The 19,951-nt window shown below is 56.9% G+C and overlaps 1 protein-coding gene across 1 annotated transcript; it reads left to right on the forward strand.

The window, feature by feature from the left end:
- Positions 1-19,805, forward strand: Caskin1 (CASK interacting protein 1). The gene is made up of 20 exons (XM_059270188.1): positions 1-276; positions 7,473-7,524; positions 7,630-7,727; positions 7,922-8,067; positions 8,150-8,245; positions 8,356-8,486; positions 9,927-10,035; positions 10,129-10,237; positions 10,320-10,414; positions 10,562-10,679; positions 11,820-11,921; positions 12,014-12,102; positions 12,182-12,266; positions 12,351-12,448; positions 13,216-13,326; positions 13,417-13,518; positions 14,900-15,038; positions 15,120-17,123; positions 17,623-18,037; positions 18,219-19,805. The coding sequence occupies exons 1-20, from the start codon at positions 183-185 to the stop codon at positions 18,316-18,318; spliced, it is 4,293 nt and encodes a 1,430-aa protein (XP_059126171.1). The 5' UTR covers positions 1-182; the 3' UTR covers positions 18,319-19,805.
- Positions 19,806-19,951: the final 146 nt, after the last annotated feature.

Below are 19,951 nucleotides of genomic sequence, written 5' to 3' on the forward strand. Positions count from 1 at the left end.
CGAGCCCGAAACCTCAGCCCGAGCCCGAACCCGAACCCGAACCCGAACCCGCGGAGAGCTCTGGGCGGCGGGCGGCGCAGGCAGCGCGGGCTGGGAAGGATGCGATCGCAGACGCGGGGCCGCCGCTGCGTCTGAGCCGCCGAGAGCACCGAGCGCCGCGTCGCTGCGGGCCCGGCGGCGCCATGGGGAAGGAGCAGGAGCTGGTGCAGGCGGTGAAGGCGGAGGACGTGGGGACCGCGCAGAGGCTGCTGCAGAGGCCGCGGCCGGGGAAGGCCAGTGAGTGCGGGGGGCGCGCGGGGCGCGGGCGGGGCCCCCACCGCCTGGGTGCAGGGCGGGGAAGGGATGCTGTGGGTCTCCGGGGGTGGGGCGGGGCCAGGAGCGCCCAGACCCTTGGTCCGCGCCCCCCCTTCCTCGCCCCAGCTCTGGAGGAGGGGCGGCAACGGGCGCCGGACCGTCCGCCCAGCCCCCTGCGGGCACCTGCGGCACCCACGGTCCCCTGAGGCCGTTGGCGATCACATCCTCCCTCGGATCCCCTCCCTTCCCAGGCTGCGGGCTGATGATTTCTACTTGGGCTTTTAAGGGCGAGGCGGATTCCCCCCATCCCCAGACACACTGTGGAGAGAGGGAGGGGCCCTTCCAGTGAGGGGCGACCCAGAGGCTAACAATCTCTGTCAGACCTCTGCTCCCCACCCTATGTTTAATAACAGGCTTTGCAGGGAAAGGGGTGGGGGGAGGACCACGCTGGGGGTGTGGCTGCCCAGGCATGGCCAGTGGGGGCCATTTACTGATGAGGGAGTGAGGCAGAGGCCCAAGGTCGCCCAGCCCTGGGGCAGGCTGGGCTTCGTGCAGGAAGAGCCTGGGGGATAAGGACTATAGGTTTCTACAGACCTTGGTCATTCCTGTCTTCTCTGCTGGGAAAGGGGGCCAAGGATCAGTAAAGGAGCTCCCACACCATCCCTGGCTTGTGCCCTAGGGGTCCAGAGAAGGACTGGGAGCTTGGAGCTTCGATTCTAGCTCTTAACTCTGCTCATCCTGGAGCCTCCCTAGGGGCCTCTGGAGATGGACCGATGGGTGTGTGGACTAGCCGAGTGTGCAGCTGCGCACGTATGACCGTGTCAGTGTGTCAGGGCACCTGGGCAGGCATGAGCTGGGCTCTGTAGGTCAACACATGGGACCTGTGGGCCTTCACTCCCTACCCACCACCAGAGACTGCATATAAGCTGGGGGAAGGGGAGTCCCATTTCTCCAGGGGGCTGCTGAGACATGGGACTGTCTGGAATGGCTCCTGTCTACTTTACTGTTGGTGAGAAGGGACACTGGTGCCTCCAGGCCACACAGGCTGGCTGGGAAGCTCCACTCACTAGGGCTGGCGTTAGGGCCTCAAGGCTGAGTGGAGGAGCTTCTAGGGAGAGGCAGATGGAAGAGGGTAAGGCACAGCTTTTTCCACCAGCGGCCTTGTGTCCTTGGTCATACTGACTCTCTAGGCCTTAATGGCCTTACCTGTAGGGTGGAACATCTGTGGTCCCTGCCACCCCACAGCATCATGGAAACAGTAAGAAGGCACCGATGAAGAGGAGACACTTAGTTCAGTAAAGGCTAATGGTGCTGGCTTTTTTTCTGCTGCCAGTCAGTGGGAACCACAAATATGGGGCTCCTCTTCCCTTCCGTTTGGCTGTTGTGGGGAGGTAAGAGGTACCTGGGTCTCTACCTCTGCCTCTGACTGGTGTGGTCTCAGAGACAGCAGAGGCACCTGCCTTGGCCCTTATGTCTGTACTCTCTGAGTCAGAGGGGCGGTGCAATAAATCAGACAGAGAAATCCCACCATGAATTAGCTCGGTTGTCATGGCAACACTGGCCTGCTTTGGAGTAAGATGTATTTTGATTTAGCAAAGTACAGCTGGAGTTTGGGCCATGGGGTGGGGGGTGTCCATAAGTATCCTCGAGAGTGTGTTCCCCCCCACACACACCAGTCAGGCGTAGTGGCGCACGCCTTTAGTCCTAGTGATTGGGAGGCAGAGACACACAGATAGATCTCTGTGAGTTCAAGGCCAGCCTGGTCTACATAGTGAGTTCCAGAGATGCTGTCTCAAAAAACAAAAACAAAACAAAAAAGAGTGTGTTCCCCAGCCCAGCCTAGAGGTTTCCCCACCATCTTGCTGTTGAGTCTTTTTGGGTGCCCAGCTCTTCCCTCCAGCCAATGGCTCTGTTAGGCCCCACCTCACCTCCAAGGGAGCCTGCACATGTGTGCACACTTAGCAGTTATCCTTGAGAGAAGAAGAGACAACTTTGGAGGGAAGATGTTGGCAGGGGCTGCCCTGCTGCTGCTGGTAAGGGGTTCCTGTCTAGTTTTGTGGCCTAGCCTCCCTCCCCAAGGCAGGCTGAGGACACCCTGTAGGAATTCCCAGAACCTATCTCTCTTTCATCTTGGCCCACTAAGAATTCCCTTCCGGCATACACACCTTTAATCCCAGTACTTTGGAGACCAAGTTAGGATCTCTGTGAGTTCTAGGCCACCCTGGTCTACATAGTGAGTTCCAGACTAGCCAGGACAACATAGTGAGATCTGTGTTTTAAAAAAAAATCCTTCCAGCCTGGAGTTTGTATCTGGCCTCAGGCTGGTCTCTGGAGAGCAGCTTGAGTTCTGGGGTCACAAGAAACAGGGGCAAGGTTTGTGCACGATTTGTGTGTGTGTGTGTGTGTGTGTGTGTGTGTGTGCATGTGTGGTACTGGAGATAGAATCCAGAGCTTCATGAATGCTAAGTAAGCTCTCTATCAGGAAGCTGCATCCCATGCCTGTGTACTGTATTGATGCAGACCCCTACTAAAAAGTGAAAGGGGGCCAGGCGGTGGTGGCACACACCTCTTTAATCCCAACACTGGGGGGCAGAGGCCGGCAGATCTCTGTGAGTTTGAGGCCAGCCTGGTCTACAGAGCGAGTTCCAGGACAGCCAGGGCTACACAGAGAAACCCTGTATCGAAAACCAAACCAAACCAAACCAAGTGAAAGGGCTCCTGAGGCCTTCATCTCGGCCACCACCTGCCCCCTCCTCAGTTCCCAGGCCACCAACCAGCTATCTTTTTCTCCTGATTCATTCTCAGAGCCTGTCCTGCTGTGAGATGGCCACCCAGCCCTACACCTTCTTCAGTACCTTCTGCAGGCACTGGGGATGCCCTCCAAGCACTTTACACTACTCCCCTCCCTAGGGGACTGTGGATTTGTGTCCTTGGAAAGGTGACCCTCCCCACATGGGGAGCAGTTCCTTTTTTTAAAAATTAACTAATTTTCTTTTGAAACACTCTCACTGTGAAATCCTAGCTGGTTAGCTGGCTACATAGGCCAGGCTGGCCTTGAATTCATCTATCTACTTCTGCTTCCTAAGTGCTGGGATTAAAAGCATACACCACAGTGCCGGGCGGTGGTGGTGCACGCCTTTAATCCCAGCACTCGGGAGGCAGAGGCAGGCGGACCTCTGTGAGTTCGAGGCCAGCCTGGTCTACAGAGTGAGTTCCAGGAAAGGCGAAAGCTACACAGAGAAACCCTGTCTCGAAAAAAAAAAAAAGGGGGGGGGGGAGCGTATACCACTGCTGCCTGTTGTTGTTTTAAAAAACAAGCATTTATTTATTTATTTGTTTGTTTGTTTGTTTATTTATTTATTTTGGTTTTTCAAGACAGAGTTCTCTGTGTAGTTTTGGTGCCTGTCCTGGATCTCGCTCTGTAGACCAGGCTGGCCTGGCCTGGAGCTCACAGAGATCCGCCTGCCTCTGCCTTCCGAGGGCTGGGATTAAAGGCGTGCGCCACCACTGCCCGGTGACAGTCCCATTCTTGATGCAGTCCTTCCTCCTCCCTTGTGTCTTTTTCTGAGTCTTGACCTCTCTACCCCTTAAAACATTAGCTTCTGCTTGTCTGACCTCAGAGCAGCTTGCCTGGGGCTTCCACTCCCTAAACCTGACTGTGTAGCTGCCTGGAAGCCCCTTGGAGGAGGGAGAACAGGAATTTAGAAACCTTGGAGACCCTGAGACCTGACTGTATTACAGTTGAGAAGAACAGGGCAAAGTGTCTTGAGCATGGCTCTGGAGGGGATGCCATGGAACGGTGACATCAGTTCACAGCAGGGCACTATAGCAGACCCAGCGGTAGGTAGTTTTCAGGGCCTTGTGGAAGATGCTAATGTAGGACCCTTGTCTGAAATCGAAGTATTCAAGTAGGGGACCTTTCTCAGTAACTGCACAGGTCACCTACCCATGAGGCTGACCCTAAAGATGGACAGAGGGCATGTAGGATGGAGATGGCATTGTTTAGCCACCAAAGCCATGAAGAAAACGGATGTGATACACTGTGAAGAGGGCTAGGGAGAAAACCACAACCAGGCTGGAAAGGGCAGCATTTTGGATTAGAGACCTTGAGAATAGGTTCCATCTGAACGAACTGAAGTGTGTGAAGGAGGGTGTGATGCAAAGGCCCTGTGGCCCTGGTGGCCTGTATGTTAGAGGACATCAAGGTGGCTGTGCAGCTGGAGCAGGATGATGAAAACAGAGGAGTGGGAAGAGGTCAGAGCAAAAGCAAGGGCCAATCACGTGAGACATTGCGGCCTCAGCCTCCACCCCAGTGAAACGGCACTGAAGGGTTTCCAGGAGGTCTATGTTGTTGTTTCCCCGCTGGTGGTGGGGTTTTGCTTTGAGACAGGGTCTCACTATTTCACTGGACCAGGCTAGCCTTACAGAGCTCCATCTGCCCTTGCTTCCAAGCCCTGGGATTAAAGGCCTGGACCACCACACCTGGCTCTTTTTTTTTTTTTTTTTTTGGTTTTTCGAGACAGGGTTTCTCTGTGTAGCTTTGCCCCTTTCCTGGAACTCACTCTCTAGCCCAGGCTGGCCTCAAACTCACAGAGATCCGTCTGCCTCTGCCTCCCGAGTGCTGGGATCAAAGACGTGCACCACCACTGCCCGGCCTTTTTTTTTTTTTTTAACATTCTTGTTTGTATGTATGTATTATTTATTTATGTGTGCCTGCACATGCCGTGGCACATGTGACGTAGGACAATTTGCATGAGTCCATTTTCACTCTCCACCAGGTGGGTTTCAAGGCTTGAATTCAAGTTGTTAGCCTTGCTGGCAAGCGCCTTTACCTGGTGAGCCACCTCAGGTGTGGCCCCACTCCCCATGGATTTTTTTTTTTGAGACGGGATCTCATCTGCAGCCCCGGGTGAGCTGGAGCTGGGAACCCTCCTGCCTTCACCTCCAAAGTGCTGCAATGGCAGGCACATGCACCACGTCTGGCTGTGACTCGTGGTTTTTGGAAGTTTTGTTTTGCCTGCTTCCCTCCCTCCCTCCCTTTTTTTCTTCCTTGTTACAGCATCTTATGTAGCCCAGGTTAGCCTCAAACTTACTATGTAGTCATGTCTGAACTCCTGATTCCCCTCTATCCCCTGAGCGCTGAGATTAAACGTGGATGCCGCTATGTTGGGCTGTGACTTGCATCTGAACAGTCTCCGACTCACTTATGCAGAGGAGAAATCAAGGGTCTGAGGAGTCAGGAGGACACCAATGGGAAGGCAGTGGCAGGGGTCCTGCCAGGAGCGCCAGTCGGGCCCATGGTGATAACCATGGTATGTTGAAAAGCATGGGACCTGGATGTGCTTTGAGTGCATCTTCAGGTAGAGTCAGGAGATTTGCCTGAGAACATGACTTGGGCCTATGAGAAAGACCGCCAGAGTTGAGTCTTTTTTATTTTTTGCTTTTTGAGACAGGGTCTGTGGCTCTGGCTGTACTGAAACTTTTTTTTTTTTTCGAGACAGGGTTTCTCTGTGTAGTTTTGGTGCCTGTAGACCAGGCTGGCCCCGAACTCACAGAGATCCGCCTGCCTCTACCTTCTGAGTGCTGGGATTAAAGGCATGCGCCACTACCGCCCGGCTTCTGAAACTCTTTATGTAGACCAGGCTGGCCTCAGACTCTCAGGGATTGGCCTGCCTCTGCCTCCGGAGTGCTGGGATTAAAGGCGTGCGCCACCACCGCCCGGCTTCTGAAACTCTTTATGTAGACCAGGCTGGCCTCAGACTCTCAGGGATTGGCCTGCCTCTGCCTCCGGAGTGCTGGGATTAAAGGCGTGCGCCACCACCGCCCGGCTTCTGAAACTCTTTATGTAGACCAGGCTGGCCTCAGACTCTCAGGGATTGGCCTGCCTCTGCCTCCGGAGTGCTGGGATTAAAGGCTTGTGTCACTACACCTGGTTACCAAGGCTGACTCTTGATGCCAAGGCTTGGTCTGGCTAACCACCGGGGAAGTGGCATACAGTTGATGAACTGGTACCGCTAGTATCTGAGAACATGGGAGCAACCAGAAGGTGGCAGCACCTTCACTCTAGCCAGGAGAGGCCCGGCGAGATGTGGGGTCTGCCCAGCTGGTGTTAGTGGGGCCTAGTGTTCAAGAAATGCTCCAAGTCTCATCAGCTCAGGTGACAGGTGCCATCTTTTCTAGCTCATAGACGAGACCAGTGGCCAAGGCCACAGGACTAGGAAGTGTCAGAACAAAGATTCAAATTGAGGTGCAGCTGGCTTCCTGGACTTCAGGGATTGTCAAGAGATCCACATGCTGTGCCCAGTGGCTAAGGCTGAGCCAATCCGAGCCAAGCCCTACAGCCAGCCCACTGTGACTCTACTCTCTTGGCTCCCCTGCCTTTGGGTCTCCATCCCCCACCCCCACCCCTGGCCTGAGCCTGGACAAAGGGGCTTCTGTCCTTCTAGCCCCCCCCTCACAGAGTGACTGACCCACAAATGGGTTATATAACCATGGCCCAGACAGGCAGGGGGTTGGCAAGAGTCCTGTGGACAAGGGCCCACTGGGATGGCTTTGGTGGGCTCTCTCTTCTGAAAGCTCTAGAGAAGGCCAGGGTGAGGGAGGCCGCAGGATAAGAGAGACCCTCAGAAGGAGAGTGTGGACCCTGGTGCTCAAGTCCATCTGAACACTGCTTTTGTGGGCAAGGTGGCCATTGGCATGGGTCACCTGGAGGCCCTTGCCCACAAGCCAGCCTCTCCCTCTCCCTCTCCCTGCAGGGTTGTAGGGCTTATCCACATGGCAGCCAGAGCTGGCAGCAGAGTGCTTGGAGATGTAGTCCTTTCCCCCAGAAATACCCCATTTCCGGGTGTTCCAGCCTCCTCAACCACCCCCGGCCCCATCTGGGTCCTTCTGAGAGACAGATGGGGCCGGCTCTCTCCCTCCCACCAATGGCAGGTGCTGAGCCAGCGTCCCAAGGGAGGGGTGCATGTGCACATGTGTGTGCCCATGTGGGTGCATGGTCTGATCTGTCATTCTCAGATGAGGACAGGTCAAGCACCTAGAGCTGAGTCCCTGCTTATCTGAATGCGTGACTATAGATTAAGACCTTGCTCCAACAGGCAGGCAGATCACTACCAACCTCCCCTGCTCTTAAGAGGGTCTGGACCACCTCTCCTCACTGGGTCTCTCTCTCTTTACAGAGCTTCTTGGCTCTACCAAGAAGATCAATGTCAATTTCCAGGACCCAGATGGGTGAGTTGTGAGCTTGGGCAGTAGCAGTGTGGACCCTGGGGTAGGTGGGCCCCAGGGAGGGCTGGGTGCTGGCTTCACTCCTAGACCTGTCCTTCACCTACCCAGCTTCTCAGCCCTGCACCATGCTGCCCTGAATGGCAACACGGAATTGATCTCTCTTCTGCTGGAGGCTCAGGCTGCTGTAGACATCAAGGACAACAAAGGCAAGCCTGGTCTGGGGGGCCTTGAAGCCGAGGGCAGGGGACAAAGTCAAGGGTGGAAGGAACCCTGGCAGCCTTCAGCCCAAGGCATCTGCCTGGGTTAAGACAGAACCTTAGAGATGGTGACATATCCTCTTTAGTGAGGGTTGGATTTAGGGGTCAGGACTTAGTTTCCAACAATCCATACCTGTCCCCAGGCATGCGGCCACTGCACTATGCAGCCTGGCAGGGCCGGAAGGAGCCCATGAAGCTGGTGCTGAAGGCAGGCTCAGCAGTGAATGTCCCATCCGACGAGGGCCACATACCCCTGCATCTGGCCGCCCAGCATGGTCACTACGATGTGGTAAGGCCTCATGGGGAGTCTGGGCGGGCAGTCAGGCAGAGGGTCGGGTGGCCCCAGGGATAACCAGACCCTTGTCCTGCAGTCAGAGATGCTATTGCAGCATCAGTCCAATCCTTGCATGGTAGACAACTCTGGCAAGACGCCTCTGGACCTGGCCTGTGAGTTTGGACGAGTAGGGGTAAGTTTCCCCCAGAGGTGGGTGGGGTGCCTCCTGCCTGTCCTTCTCACCTGCGGTGGGGCCAGGGGCAGCCCCAAGCCAGGACCACCTACCTCGATCCTTCCTTCAAGGTGGTCCAGCTGCTACTAAGTAGCAACATGTGTGCAGCCTTGCTGGAGCCCAGACCAGGGGACACGACTGACCCCAACGGCACCAGCCCCCTGCACCTGGCAGCCAAGAATGGCCACATCGACATCATCAGGTACAGCCAGGAACAGGAACGCAGCCAGCCTCAGACCTCCAGGCATGGTGGTATCCAGGGGCACAAGGCTCCTAGGAATTCCTGGCTTGGGAATAAGAAAGGAGCCCCCAGTCTGTTAGGCCCGTCACTTGAGGCAGGAGGATAGAGAGTTCAAAGCTAACCTAGGCAACTTAGCAACATCCTGCCTGAAAATGAAAAATAAAGGCCTTGAGTCAGGTGTGGTGGTACATATCTATAATCCCAGTACTTAGTGGGGGTGGAGCCAGGAAGATCAAGAGTTCGGGATCCTCCACTGCTACATAATGAGTTTGATGCCAGCGTGGGCCACATGAGACCCTGTCCTTAAGGGGGGTGGTGTGCTGGTGAGATGGCTCAGTTAGTAGAGGGCTTGTCATGCAGTCTTGAGACTTGAGTTTTCCATGTAAAAACCAGACGTGGCAGCAGGTACCTATAATCTCATTACTGGGGAGGTAGAGACAAGAGGGTGGATCCCTGAGGCTTGCTGGTCAGCTAGTGTCGCTGAACCAGAGAGAGCTCAGGTTTCTGTGAAAGATCTTGTCTCAAACAATAAGGGGGAGGGACTAGAGAGATGGTTCAGCAGTTAAGAGGACTTGCTGCTCTTCCCGAGGACCCAATGTTGGGCAGCTTACAACCTCCTATAACTCCAGCTCCAGGGAATCACACTGCACTCATTCACACGCACACACTCACTCACTTGTACATAGCCATTTGCAGACACATGTACACATACATATACATTAAAAAAAAATAAAAAGGTGAAGGGTGATTGAAGACACCCAACATCGACCTCTGGCCTCTATACACATGTGCACATATGTGAATGTGCACTCACACACTTGTACATTACAAATGGACATGTATGGACACAAAAAATGGCTGGGATATAGCTCTGGTGGAGTGCTTCCTAGCATTCATGAGGCCTTGGGTTCAATCCCCAGCATGCGCACGCGCACACACACACACACACACACACACACACACACACACACACACACGATACCTAAAGGGAGGCGCAGAGTTGTGGTCACCCGAGTGTGCCCAGATAAAGAAAAGACTGGGGTGGCTGGGGAAGATGCCTCTGTGCCTTCTCAGTCCTGGCTTTGACATGATCTGGCCACCCGCCGAAATCTCGTAGACGCATTTAACCTCCCGAGCCTCAGTTTCCTCATCTATAAAGGGGGCCCCCCAACGTTGCCTACCCTAGGATTGAACAAAATAACAGCTGTGAAAACTCAGCCATGGACAGGTCTTCTGCCCATCGTCAGAAAGAGCGGACATCATATCACTACACAAGGGCAGGGTGGCTTGTCGTCCAGCCCCAGCAGACAGTCAGTCAGAATCAAGGGCTGGTGTGCAGGTTCTGAGGAGAAGGACTCTGGCTAAAAGGCTTGCCTGCTCTCTCCGCCTTTGCGTTATTAGACTCCTTCTTCAGGCCGGCATCGACATTAACCGCCAGACCAAGTCTGGCACAGCCCTTCATGAGGCTGCACTCTGTGGGAAGACAGAAGTGGTTCGGCTGCTGCTGGATGTGAGTCTGGTGACCCAGGACACAGAGAGGAAGGTTGGGGACAAGTGGGGGCATGGGGACCTCTGACAAGGCCCTGGCCTTTGGTGTATGCAGAGTGGGATCAATGCCCAGGTGAGGAATACCTACAACCAGACAGCACTGGACATTGTACACCAGTTCACTACATCCCAGGCCGGCAAGGAGATCAAGCAACTGCTTCGAGGTGGGGCCTGGGTGGGACTGAGGGCCGGGCCGGGCTGGGGAGGGCGGCTCCCAGGACTGGGGTCTATTCCCTGTATCTCCAGAGGCCTCAGCAGCTCTACAGGTCCGGGCCACCAAGGATTACTGTAACAATTATGACCTCACCAGTCTCAATGTGAAGGCTGGGGACATTATCACGGTGAGGACAGTTCCTGGGCGCTGTGGCAGGGATGGGAGGGACTCTGGCATGCTTCGAACATCCTCCTGCAGCGGTTGGGGGAGGGTACAGGGTAGCAGGCCTCACCTGCTGAGGTGTCTCCCTGAACATACCCATTTGTTTGGTCAGGTACTTGAACAGCATCCGGATGGCCGGTGGAAAGGCTGTATCCATGACAACCGGACAGGCAATGACAGGGTGGGCTACTTCCCATCTTCCCTGGGCGAGGCTATCGTCAAACGAGCAGGTAAATCCTCCCCCTCTGGAGGGAGGCAATCAAGGGTCACTCAGCCTGAGTCTGGAGACTAGAAAGGAAGAAGTATACTCTAGGGTGTTGGTGGCAGAGCCAGTTTGAATTCTAGCCGTGGCCAGGACCAGCACCCAGTAACCCCTCGTGCTGGTCCACTCTCAGCAGGGTACCATGTGCATTCCTTCACTTGGCCCACCACGCCTTCCATAGTCCAATATTCTCTCTCTTGCTCTCTCGCTCTCTCTTTGTCTCTCTCTCATTTATTGGTTTTTCGAGACAAGGTTTCTCTGTCTATTCTCTGTGTAGCCCTGGCTGTCTTGCAATTCGCTCTGAAGACCAGGTTGGCCTCAAACTCAGAGATTCACTTGCCTCTGCCTCCTGAGTGCTGGGATTAAAGGTGTGTGCCACCAATTCTCAGGTGGCCACTAAACACACAGGGTCCCAGGCAGACAGTGGTCTTGTCCTTGGGAAGAAGCAGGAAACTTTGATGTTCACACAGGACAAGAAACAACCACTTTCACAGAGAAAGTGAAGCAAGGCTTTCCTTAGTTAGGGAGGTAAGAGAAGGCTCTGAAGGGTGTAGAGGCCAGGTCATGGGCAACACCATCCTGGCAACATGAACCATATGTGCAGGGGCCGTGGGGCAGGATCTCAGCACCTAGTGGATAGGAGGCCAGCGTGGCAGAGCACGTGGGAGGGGTGCAGGAGCAAGTGGGAAACTCCATTGTATGGTTTAGAGAGGCTGGCGGTAGGGTAGGGATGGGGCTGATTTGTCTAGAGTGGCCATGGATGGGAATTAGCGGGTGGGGCAAGAGGGCCAGGTAGAAGGTGTGGTTACCCACATCTGGTTTGATTTGGCCTTAGGCCACTGGATGGCTCCTTACTTGTCCCCTAGCACAGAGAAAGTCAACATTCCAGTGATCCTCAGGCCCTTTGCCGATAGGGCCGTAAGGGTAGTGGTAGGACACCTGACCCTGAACCTCTGCCCCTCTGACCTGGTCTCAGACATTCAGGGTCTCTCGGGTTACTGGAGACAGCAAGGCGGAAGGTGGTAGAGTGGCCTCTACGCTGCTTCCTCTCCGTGTACGGCTGTGCCTGGGCTGCCCAGGGTTCAGGAAGGCTGTGTTTGGCCTACAGGTTCCCGAACAGGCAGCGAGCCAAGCCCACCCCAGGGAGGTGGCTCCTTGGGGCCCTCTGCACCCCCGGAGGAGATCTGGGTGCTGAGGAAGCCTTTTGCAGGTAGGCCAGGGGCCTCCAGAGCACTGGGGCAGCAGTTCTGCTGCTGGGTACCACTGTGGGGCCAGCCTACTTCATGGTCCCCGTCCTGGCAGGTGGAGACCGCAGTGGCAGCTTGAGCAATGTGGCTGGGGGCAGAAGCGGTGGGGGCCATGCCTTGCATGCAGGCTCTGAAGGCGTTAAGGTGAGTGAGCAGGGAGGGCTGGTCAGGCTGGGGAGGTCAGACCTGGAGCAGTGATAGCAAGTGGCCTTTTGGGTTCCAGCTCCTGGCAACAGTGCTTTCCCAGAAGTCGGTCTCTGATTCCAGCCCAGGAGACAGCCCGGTCAAGCCTCCAGAGGGCTCTGCAGGTAAGAGCAAGGACCAGCTTTGCTGGCCTGGCAGGCAGGTGGCTCTCATACAGCCCTTTCTCTGCCACTTTCTCTCATCACCAGGTGCTGCCCGGTCCCAGCCTCCAGCAGCCCATGCTGGGCAGGTATACGGGGAGCAGCCACCCAAGAAGCTGGAATCTGCCTCGGCCTCAGAGGGCAAGGTACAGGGCCTGGTCAGCTCCAGGCCTGGACTTGGGAGGGATGGGGTTAACAGTCTGACAGGCATACCTGGCCACAGCAGCTACTGCAGGCCTTGACAGACCAGACTCTGTCCTTCTGTCTGTCTGTGTCATATGTGCACGCACACACGAGGGTGTTGTCTATTGTGTAGGCTGTGAGCTCGTGTGTGCACATTTGTAGAAGTATGTAGGGTGTTGTGTGGATGTGGCACGGTCAACTTTGAGCTGGGCATACATGTGTGTGGTTGCATAGATGGAAGGGGATGGGTGTGAGGCACACAAATGTGTATGTAGGTGCAGTGGGTCATGTGTGTATGCGCCTGTGTGGCTGGGAGGCATGATCTGATGGCTGAATCCCACACAGCAGAGGAGGCGAGGGACTTCTGACTAGGGCACAGAGCCCACCTTCCAGGGAGCAGTCCTACCTGGAGCCCTCCCCCCAGAGTCCCCTCCTATGGGGCCACATCTGCATCTCTAAGATGGTATGGGTATCATTGGTGCAGACATGGGGTGGGGGGAGGCCACGGCGCAGACTCAGCAGGACCTTCCTGGTGGAGCTTCCGGAAGAAGGCTGGAGGGCTGCAGACGCTGTATCCAGGAGGACAGACATGGAATGCTGGTGCAATGGACACAGCGGCGGCGGCGGACCCAGCACTCTGGCCGTGAACCAAGCAGCGAAGGCGGCACAGTGGAGGTTGGGGCGCAGCCCAGCAGTGGACAGGCTGCAGTTGGTGCCTTGTGTCTTGCAGAGTGCTGAGGCGGTCAGTCAGTGGCTTGCCACATTCCAGCTACAGCTCTATGCCCCCAACTTCACCAGTGCTGGCTATGACCTGCCCACCATCAGCCGTATGACCCCCGAGGTGAGCCGCTATGGGCTGGTGGCCAGCTGCTTCCCTTCCAAAAGGCAGATCCCTTCTGCTTGCCAGTTAATGGGCCTCCTCTTTGCCTAGGACCTCACAGCCATTGGTGTTACCAAGCCAGGCCACCGTAAGAAGATCACAGCAGAGATCAGCGGCCTGAACATTCCTGACTGGCTGCCTGAACACAAACCTGTAAGGCTCCTTGCGCCCTGGTGGCTGAGCCAGGACCAGCAGGCAGATGGACAGACAGACAGGCTGCCTCCCTGGCTACAGCCCTCATCTGCCTTCTAGGGTCCTAGGAAGTGGAGTTGAGTATGGAGCCAGGCCTGGTGGTACAGGGACTCAGTACTCAGAGAGGCTGAGGCAGGAGGATCATGAACTTAAGGCCTGCCTGGGCTACAGAGGTGGCCAGCTAGCAGGGAGATATTTAGACAGCCTATTTGTCCATTATGGGGTCAAACTCCCTAGGCATGCTCATGGCTAAGACTCTAGGGGGCGTGAGGGGAACCTGGAACCAGGAGAGTATGCCTTCTCTATTCATGGCCAGCACCCCATAGCACTGTCTTTTACTCATGTGGACTGCAGATGGGCTGGTGTCGGACATGCTTGCCACACACATGCACACAGGTCCCACTGCACGTGCTGGCCTGTGCTACTGGCTGACAACCCTCTGGTGGCTTCTGCACCCAGTGGTTTGCTCTTATTTATGAGGAGATGCCTATATATGGGCTTCTGGGCTGATACTGGCCCTCTGGGTTGCATACTAGCTCTTCTCCCATCCATCCATGAGAGAGGTGTTGCTGGCTACCCAAACCCTGCCCTCCCCAGGGCCCTGGTTCTGTTGGCAAGCAGGGCTGCATTCGTCTGCCCCACCTCGACACCCAGACAGCAGCTCAGGGGTCCTCCCAGGAGCACATCTGGGTCTCATGGACCTCGCCTCACTCTGTTACCTGCATGACTGAAGGTGCTGAGTGTGGGTGCAAGAGTGGCATCAGCTGGGAGCCTGGGATGACTGGGCCGTTCTTGGTGGACACCGGATGTTTGCACATTCCTAGTATGGCTGTGTGGCGAATGTGTAACGAGTGCGTGATCATGCATCTGCTGCGGGTGGGGAAACATTGTGAGGGTGATCGAGAGAGGTGCCTGTGTTTTGTATAGCCGGAAGCAGCATGCAGGGTGTGCAGTGTGTGTACATGCATCTTATGTGGCACTGTGTGTGTGTGTCTGTGTCTGGCGTATGGGTGCGTCTCTTCAGGACACTGCCTGTGGCCACCTGATGAGGCAAGAAAGCACTTTTTTACACCTGAAACTGTGTCCAGATGATAGATATCCCAAGTGTGTTTGCATGTGTTAACCTGTGTGTATCCTAGTGTACAGATGGCATGTTGAGGAGCTGGCCTGCAGTTCCCACCAAGGCTGTGCCTAGGCTGTCTGCAATACTGACATTTCAGGCCTGTCTGTTTGTCCTTCTGTCTGTCTGTGCCCCACAGGCCCATCTTCTAATAGTCCCAAGTAGGTGGTCATGGTGTGAGCAGCCGGCTCGGGCTGCCCCTCTCTGTCCCCCTCTCCATAGGCTAACCTGGCTGTGTGGCTGTCCATGATCGGTCTGGCCCAGTATTACAAGGTGCTGGTGGACAACGGCTATGAGAACATTGATTTCATCACTGACATCACTTGGGAGGATCTGCAGGAGATTGGCATCACCAAGCTGGGTAAGGTTCCAGCCTGCCCCTCCCTATTTGCCTGTGCCTACAGGTCCTCCTGACCAGCCTCTCCCCCCACCCCCGACTCAGGACACCAAAAGAAGCTGATGCTGGCTGTGAGGAAACTGGCGGAGCTGCAAAAGGCAGAATACTCCAAGTATGAGGGGGGACCCCTGCGCCGAAAGGCACCCCAGTCACTCGAAATGATGGCTATTGAGTCACCTCCCCCATCTGAGCCTGCTGCCGCAGATTGCCAGTCTCCTAAGATGACCACCTTCCAGGACAGCGAACTCAGCGGGGAGCTGCAGGCTGCGCTGTCTGGCCCAGCGGAGGCAGGTGCAGCCGCGGCTGAGAAGGCCTCCAACCACCTGCCACCCACTCCAAGGGCCACCTTGCGGCAGGAGTCCAGCCTGGGTGGACGGGCTCGGCACATGAGCAGCTCTCAGGAGCTGTTGGGTGATGGGCCCCAAGGACCTGGCAGCCCTATGTCGCGAAGTCAGGAATACCTGCTGGATGAGGGGCCGGCCCCTGGCACCCCACCCAAGGAGGTTCGGGCTGGCCGCCACGGCCACAGTGTCAAGAGGGCCAGTGTGCCCCCGGTGCCGGGCAAGCCGCGGCAGGTCCTTCCATCAGGTGCCAGCCACTTCACACCCCCGCAGACACCCACCAAAGCTCAGCCAGGTTCCCCTCAGGCTCTTGGAGGACCTCATGGTCCAGCCACAGCCAAGGTGAAGCCCACCCCACAGCTGCTGCCTCCGACAGACCGACCCATGTCACCCCGTTCCCTGCCTCAGTCACCCACACACCGTGGCTTTGCCTATGTGCTGCCCCAGCCCGTTGAGGGCGAGGCGGGGCCAGCTGCTCCGGGACCTGCACTCCCCGCAGCACCAGCCGCCGTGCCCACACTCTGCCTGCCCCCGGACGCTGATGTGGAGCCTGGGCGGCCCAAGAAACGTGCCCACAGCCTGAATCGCTATGCAGCGTCTGACAGCGAGCCGGAGCGGGATGAGCTGCTGGTGCCGGCTGCTGCCGGACCCTACGCCACAGTCCAGCGGCGCGTGGGTCGGAGCCATTCGGTGAGGGCTCCCGCCGGCACTGACAAGAATGTTAACCGCAGTCAGTCCTTTGCTGTGCGGCCGCGCAAGAAGGGGCCCCCACCACCTCCACCCAAGCGCTCCAGCTCAGCCATGGCCAGTGCCAACCTAGCTGATGAGTCGGCTCCAGATGCTGAGACGGAGGATGGCCGGCTGGGGGTGCGGGCACAGCGCCGGCGCGCCAGTGATCTGACTGGCAGTGTGGACACAGGCAGTGCTGGAAGTGTGAAGAGCATTGCAGCCATGTTGGAGTTGTCTTCCATTGGGGGCGGGGGGCGGGCTATCCGCAGGCCCCCTGAAGGCCACCCCACACCGCGTCCTGCCAGTCCAGAACCGGGTCGGGTAGCCACTGTGTTGGCCTCTGTGAAGCACAAAGAGGCCATTGGGCCTGACGGTGAAGTGGTGAACCGGCGCCGTACACTCAGTGGCCCGGTCACTGGACTTTTGGCCACTGCTCGCCGGGGACCTGGGGAACCGGCAGAGCAGAGTCATTTTATGGAGGATGGCACAGCCCGGCAACGGCCTCGAGGTCCCGCCAAGGGGGAGGCAAGTGTGGAGGGCCCTCCCCTTGCCCGGGTAGAGGCCAGTGCCACACTCAAGAGGCGCATCCGGGCCAAGCAGAGCCAGCAAGAGAATGTCAAGTTCATACTGACGGAGTCTGACACCGTCAAGCGCAGGCCTAAGGCGAAAGAGCGTGACACCGGGCCTGAGCCACCCCCACCGCTGTCTGTGTATCAGAATGGCACAGCCACCGTTCGCCGACGGCCAGCCTCCGAACAGGCTGGACCCCCAGAGCTGCCCCCTCCTCCTCCACCTGCTGAGCCCCCACCTGCTGACCTGACGCAGCTGCCTCCACTGCCCCTGCCTGATGGCAATGCCCGGAAGCCCGTGAAGCCACCTGTCTCTCCCAAGCCCATCCTGGCTCAGCCTGTGACCAAGATCCAGGGCTCACCTACACCTGCCTCTAAGAAGGTGCCACTGCCAGGCCCTGGCAGTCCAGGTAAGTACAGAAAGCCAGCTAAGAAAGAACACGGGGTCTCAGGACAGGCCCCTTGCCTGCTACCCTATTTCATAGTCTGGTTTTCCTTTTTGGGTTTGATGAAGCCCAGGTGGTGTGGGATACGACTATCTACAGATCTTATCTATCCACTGTGGGACAGCTCTGCCACCCTGTAGTGGACATGCCTCTTGTTCAGTTGAAGGAGGTGCAGAAGACCAAGACTAGTGGTACACATACAGGAAGACCTAGCTGGAGTCCCCTGATACAGGAGAGGGTAGGTTTCCAGAGAAGCCATCAGTATAAGGGTGCTGAGACAACCATTTGGCTGCATACATCAGGCCGCATCTGAAGGAGCTTAGGAAACAGTGACATTTTGCAGTGAAATTGCATACCCTAGCGGCTGCAGTGAGAATAGGGCCGACTACAGCATCTCTCCTGCTAGATGGAGGGAACGCAGGGTTGTTATTCCCAGGTACCAGCGTCGTCCTCTTCCATGCAGAAGTAAAGCGCGCTCACGGCACGCCACCGCCTGTGTCACCCAAGCCCCCGCCGCCACCCACAGCACCCAAGCCAGCCAAGGCTGTGGCGGGACTACAGTCGAGCAGCGCCACCACCTCGCCTGTGCCCTCGCCGGCACGCCAGCCGCCAGCAGCCCTCGTCAAGCCGGCTAGCTCACCGCCCTCGCAGAGCGCCAGTCCCGCCAAGCCCCCTTCCCCAGGGCCACCCGCGCTGCACGTACCCGCCAAGCCCCCTCGCGCTGCCGCTTCAGTGGCCTCCGGACCCCCAGTAGCTCCAGACTGTGCTTCGCCCGGGGACAGCGCTCGGCAGAAGCTGGAGGAGACTAGTGCGTGTTTGGCTGCAGCACTGCAGGCCGTGGAGGAGAAGATCCGGCAGGAGGATGGGCAAGGCCCTCGGTAGGTACCTCGGGCCTGGTGTGGGGAGTTCTGGTCCAGCACAGGGCGTGGCTCTTGGGTGGACTGGTAGGGATAGGCGGAGCCATCCAGCTGGGTTTAAGAGTGGGTTGCTGTGGAGCCACCAAGCCTTGAGTAAGGGGACCTGTGCTGCCCCACCCTACTGATGCATGCCCACCCTCAGCCCCTCCTCCATCGAGGAGAAGAGCACTGGCAGCATCCTGGAGGACATCGGCAGCATGTTCGACGACCTGGCCGACCAGCTGGACGCCATGCTGGAGTGAGGCGGCCACCCATACGGGCCCACCGTACTCCCAGCTCTGGCCCGCACTTTGACCTTTACCTCAGGATGGGCACCTCGGAGTGGTGGGCGGGGGCCGAGTGGGCGGGGCACGCCCAGCTCTGCACAAGCACAACTCCCACTCCTGGCCTAGGCTGGTTGTCAGCCCCCGGGCACGGGGGTGGGCGACACTCCAAGGGCTCTGGGCAGATGTGCTGCCCGCTGGTGCCCATTCTTGTCTGCTGCTCCCTGTGTAACTGCTGGGCCCTACCCTTGCGGGCTTGCTCTGCTCGTGGAGGGCTGCTCCTCCCTTGCCCTAGGCAGACTGAGCACCAAGGGAAGAAGAGGGGGGTGGCCACTGTGGCCCTCGCCCCAATCTGTGGCAGAGCACAGGCCTATGCCCAGCACAGAACTGCCCATTGGGGAACCTCTGCCAGCCGCTCTGGCACAGCACAAGGGACAGGGGGCCAAGGTTGGGCTCGCCCCACTGCACCCCAGAATATAAGCTATCAAGAGTATTAATTTATCGGGAATGAGCTGAGGCAGATTTCCCCAGAGAAACAAAAAGATAACTTTAACAAATATATATTTAAAGAGAAGAAATATTATTGATTCTATAGAAACCATTTACCAACAGAAAGGACACAAGTCCAGCTTGAAGCTAAAGCCGTCAGGCTGAGGCCACCTGTCTGCCCTACTCTTTCATCTAGGAATGGCCTTGTCCTTGGTCACGGGCACACACCCCGGGGGGCACAGTCTGGAGGAGTGGTTCTGCCCAGGGCCTCTCTGCCCAGAGCCTCTCCTCCACTCTTGAGCTTCTGAGAGTCTGAAGAACTTGAAGGATGTGCCTTGCTCTCTCCTGTTCCTCTCCATGCCCCATAGACCTCGGGGAGGGCTTCTTCCTTCTGGGTGTGGCCATGCCCTTGGGGTGCCAGTGTGGGGGTGCACCCCGTGTGAACCCTGTGTGAACGTGGGCATGAGTGCAAGGGCATGCATGCCACACTATGGGCAGATGTGTGTTCAAGGTTGTGTATGCCCCCGCCTCCCACAAGGCAGCCTTGTACAGGCAGCCAACCTGCCCATCTCGAATTCCCATGGACAGTTCTGCTCATGGTCTGAGGCTGTGTTGTGTAGTACTTCTCACCCTTTTCCTCCTTACAAAAAATACTGACTGGTCTCCTCTTTCGTGTTTGCTGATCCACAAGTGTTGGGCATAACATTGACATTTCTTTAAAAAAAAACAAAACAAACAAAAAACAAAAAAAATAACTTGCCAAAACCATAATTGTGGTGTAGGCTGGTGGAGGGGGCCAACTAAGGTAGTGTGGACATGGGCCTTCAACTGTCATTCCTGGCGCTTCCTTATCAGTGAACATGCTGGCCACTCAGCAGCCTCCTCTGTATAGGTGGCCCGGGCTAGGGCTCTAGGAAGTGGGGAGGGGGTCTGGACAGAGAGCTGCTGTCAGCCGTCAATAAACAGCAGAAAACAGAGCTGCCTGGCTCACTCTTTGGGGGCATGTGTGGTGGGAACAGCGAAGCTCAGAGACTGGAGGCTGGGGGCCAAGGATGACAACCGCCTCCTGCAGGGAAGAACCTTCCTCCCGCCCATCTCGTGCCTGGGCACACCCAGCTCTGCT

This window comes from Peromyscus eremicus, chromosome 8a, assembly GCF_949786415.1.
Source record: "Peromyscus eremicus chromosome 8a, PerEre_H2_v1, whole genome shotgun sequence".
NCBI classification, from domain to species: Eukaryota; Metazoa; Chordata; class Mammalia; order Rodentia; family Cricetidae; genus Peromyscus; species Peromyscus eremicus.

Excerpts from the sequence above, each read along its gene's own strand:
- Caskin1 (XM_059270188.1), top strand. The coding sequence starts at position 183 with ATGGGGAAGGAGCAGGAGCTGGTGCAGGCGGTGAAGGCGGAGGACGTG. Across the intron at positions 8,487-9,926 it reads GGCCACATCGACATCATCAG|ACTCCTTCTTCAGGCCGGCA; the intron begins GTACAGCCAGGA and ends TTGCGTTATTAG. Across the intron at positions 18,038-18,218 it reads GAGGATGGGCAAGGCCCTCG|CCCCTCCTCCATCGAGGAGA; the intron begins GTAGGTACCTCG and ends GCCCACCCTCAG.